This window comes from Physeter macrocephalus, chromosome 12, assembly GCF_002837175.3.
Source record: "Physeter macrocephalus isolate SW-GA chromosome 12, ASM283717v5, whole genome shotgun sequence".
Classification (NCBI taxonomy): Eukaryota; Metazoa; Chordata; class Mammalia; order Artiodactyla; family Physeteridae; genus Physeter; species Physeter macrocephalus.
In genome coordinates this window covers 22,813,369-22,814,903 of record NC_041225.1, presented here as the reverse complement: position 1 = coordinate 22,814,903, position 1,535 = coordinate 22,813,369, and the positions used below count along the sequence as shown (strand labels likewise).

Genomic DNA, 1,535 nt, shown 5'->3' with positions numbered 1-1,535 from the left:
GAGAGGCCACAACAGTGAGAGGCCAGAGCCCTGAGAGCCCCGCAAAAAAATAAAAAAAAAAAAAAAAATTGGCAATTTCCAGGCCACACCCCAAACTATCGAATCTGAAACTCTGGATATGGAGCCCAGCAGTCTGTGTTTTCACAAGCCCCGGGGTGACTGTGACCTACCTAAGAAGTTTGAGAACCGCAGGTAAGAAAGGTAACTAACATCCTTAAAATAATCTACTTAGCAGGGGAGCTTGAGGAAACCAGAGAAAGAGTACCGAGTGGGAAAAACACAAGGAAAACAACAAAACATGCTACTTAAACCCCTTCAAAAGCTTTCAGTAATTCTCTACCACTTTAAACAAAACTCATCACTTCTTTGGTCTTATTTCTCTTCTGCTATCAGAGGCCACACCAGCTGAAAAAAAGCAAATGCTGCACTGAGAGCCAGTTCGCCTGTCTGCACCATCTACCGACGGTGTGACCTCACAGAAGTAATGCCACTTCTCTGGGACTCAGTTTCCCCATCTTTGAACGCGGTGAGAGTGGAGAACATTTGATTTCTCCGATGCCCTCCAGCCCTGGCAGTCGGGGACCGCCACCCGTCATTTACGTTCTTCTACGACCTACCCCAGCCCCTCTCTTCGGAGGCCCTTGCTTACATCCAGGCCGCGGGGGTCGCCTGGACTCCCCTTTCCGAGCCATCAGGACCCAAAAACTTAAGTCCTAACTCCCGGGAGTTCCTGATATTCTGAGAACGTCTCTCTCCCGGACAGGGTAGTGAGGAGACCCGGCCGGTCCGAGCGGGGCGGAGAGAGCCTCGACCCGGCGGCAGGCACGCCGGCGGCGGGTGTGTCCGGCGCCGCCGAGGACTCCCCAGGGCGAGCTCAAGTCCCAGCGCCTCCCCCAAGCAGGCCCGCCCGCCCCGGCGCGCCGCACCTGCTCCAGGGTGAGGAGAAGGAACTCCTGGGACAGCAGCTCCGGGTGCAGCAGCAGCTCCGAATCGGGGCAGCTGCGACCGCCCACATCCCCCGCCATCATCGCCGCCAGGAGACCCCGGCAGGCTACCCACAAGGCCCCGCGAGGAAGCGTCCCGGACGTGACGTCCCAGCCGGCGCGGCGGCCTCGGGTGCCCCGTCACTCTGGGTGCGCCGCCCGTCCCGTTCCGCCTCTCAGGGTCGGCTGGGGTGCAGAATGGGCTCTCGCCGGGGAATACCCCCGGGGGCGAAAGAAGTGAAAGGTCTTTCTGCCGAGGAAACGATTGGCGTTTCCAGTCTGGCGGGAAGAGAGGGAAAGGCGAAGTTCACGGAGCGGTCCACGATTGGTCGCGCCCGGTCGCGCCTCCTGTGACGTCAGGGTCAGAGACCAATGGGAGCCCCAGGACGACCTCGCGGGATGACGGCGCGGGAGGCAGATAGACGTTATCCCAAATATGGCGTGGGTCGCGTCGCGCGTTTCTTTTTTTAACCGTTTTATTGTTTGTTTCTTAGTCCTCCTTCAATATGATGTAAGTCCAGAGGGTTTAATTCCCTGAAACCCCACCGCCTG

The 1,535-nt window shown here is 58.0% G+C and overlaps 1 protein-coding gene across 3 annotated transcripts in view; it reads right to left on the bottom strand.

Moving 5' to 3' along the window:
• C12H2orf49 (chromosome 12 C2orf49 homolog) overlaps positions 1-1,124 on the bottom strand; it is a 19,541-nt gene extending 18,417 nt beyond the window's left edge. For all 3 annotated transcript variants that reach the window (XM_028497073.2, XM_055088994.1, XM_007108362.4), the window contains exon 1: positions 927-1,124. In XM_028497073.2, coding sequence (XP_028352874.1) covers positions 927-1,028 — 102 coding nt within the window. In that variant the 5' untranslated portion in view covers positions 1,029-1,124. The remainder of the gene's footprint in view (positions 1-926) is intronic.
• Between the last annotated feature and the right edge of the window lie 411 nt (positions 1,125-1,535).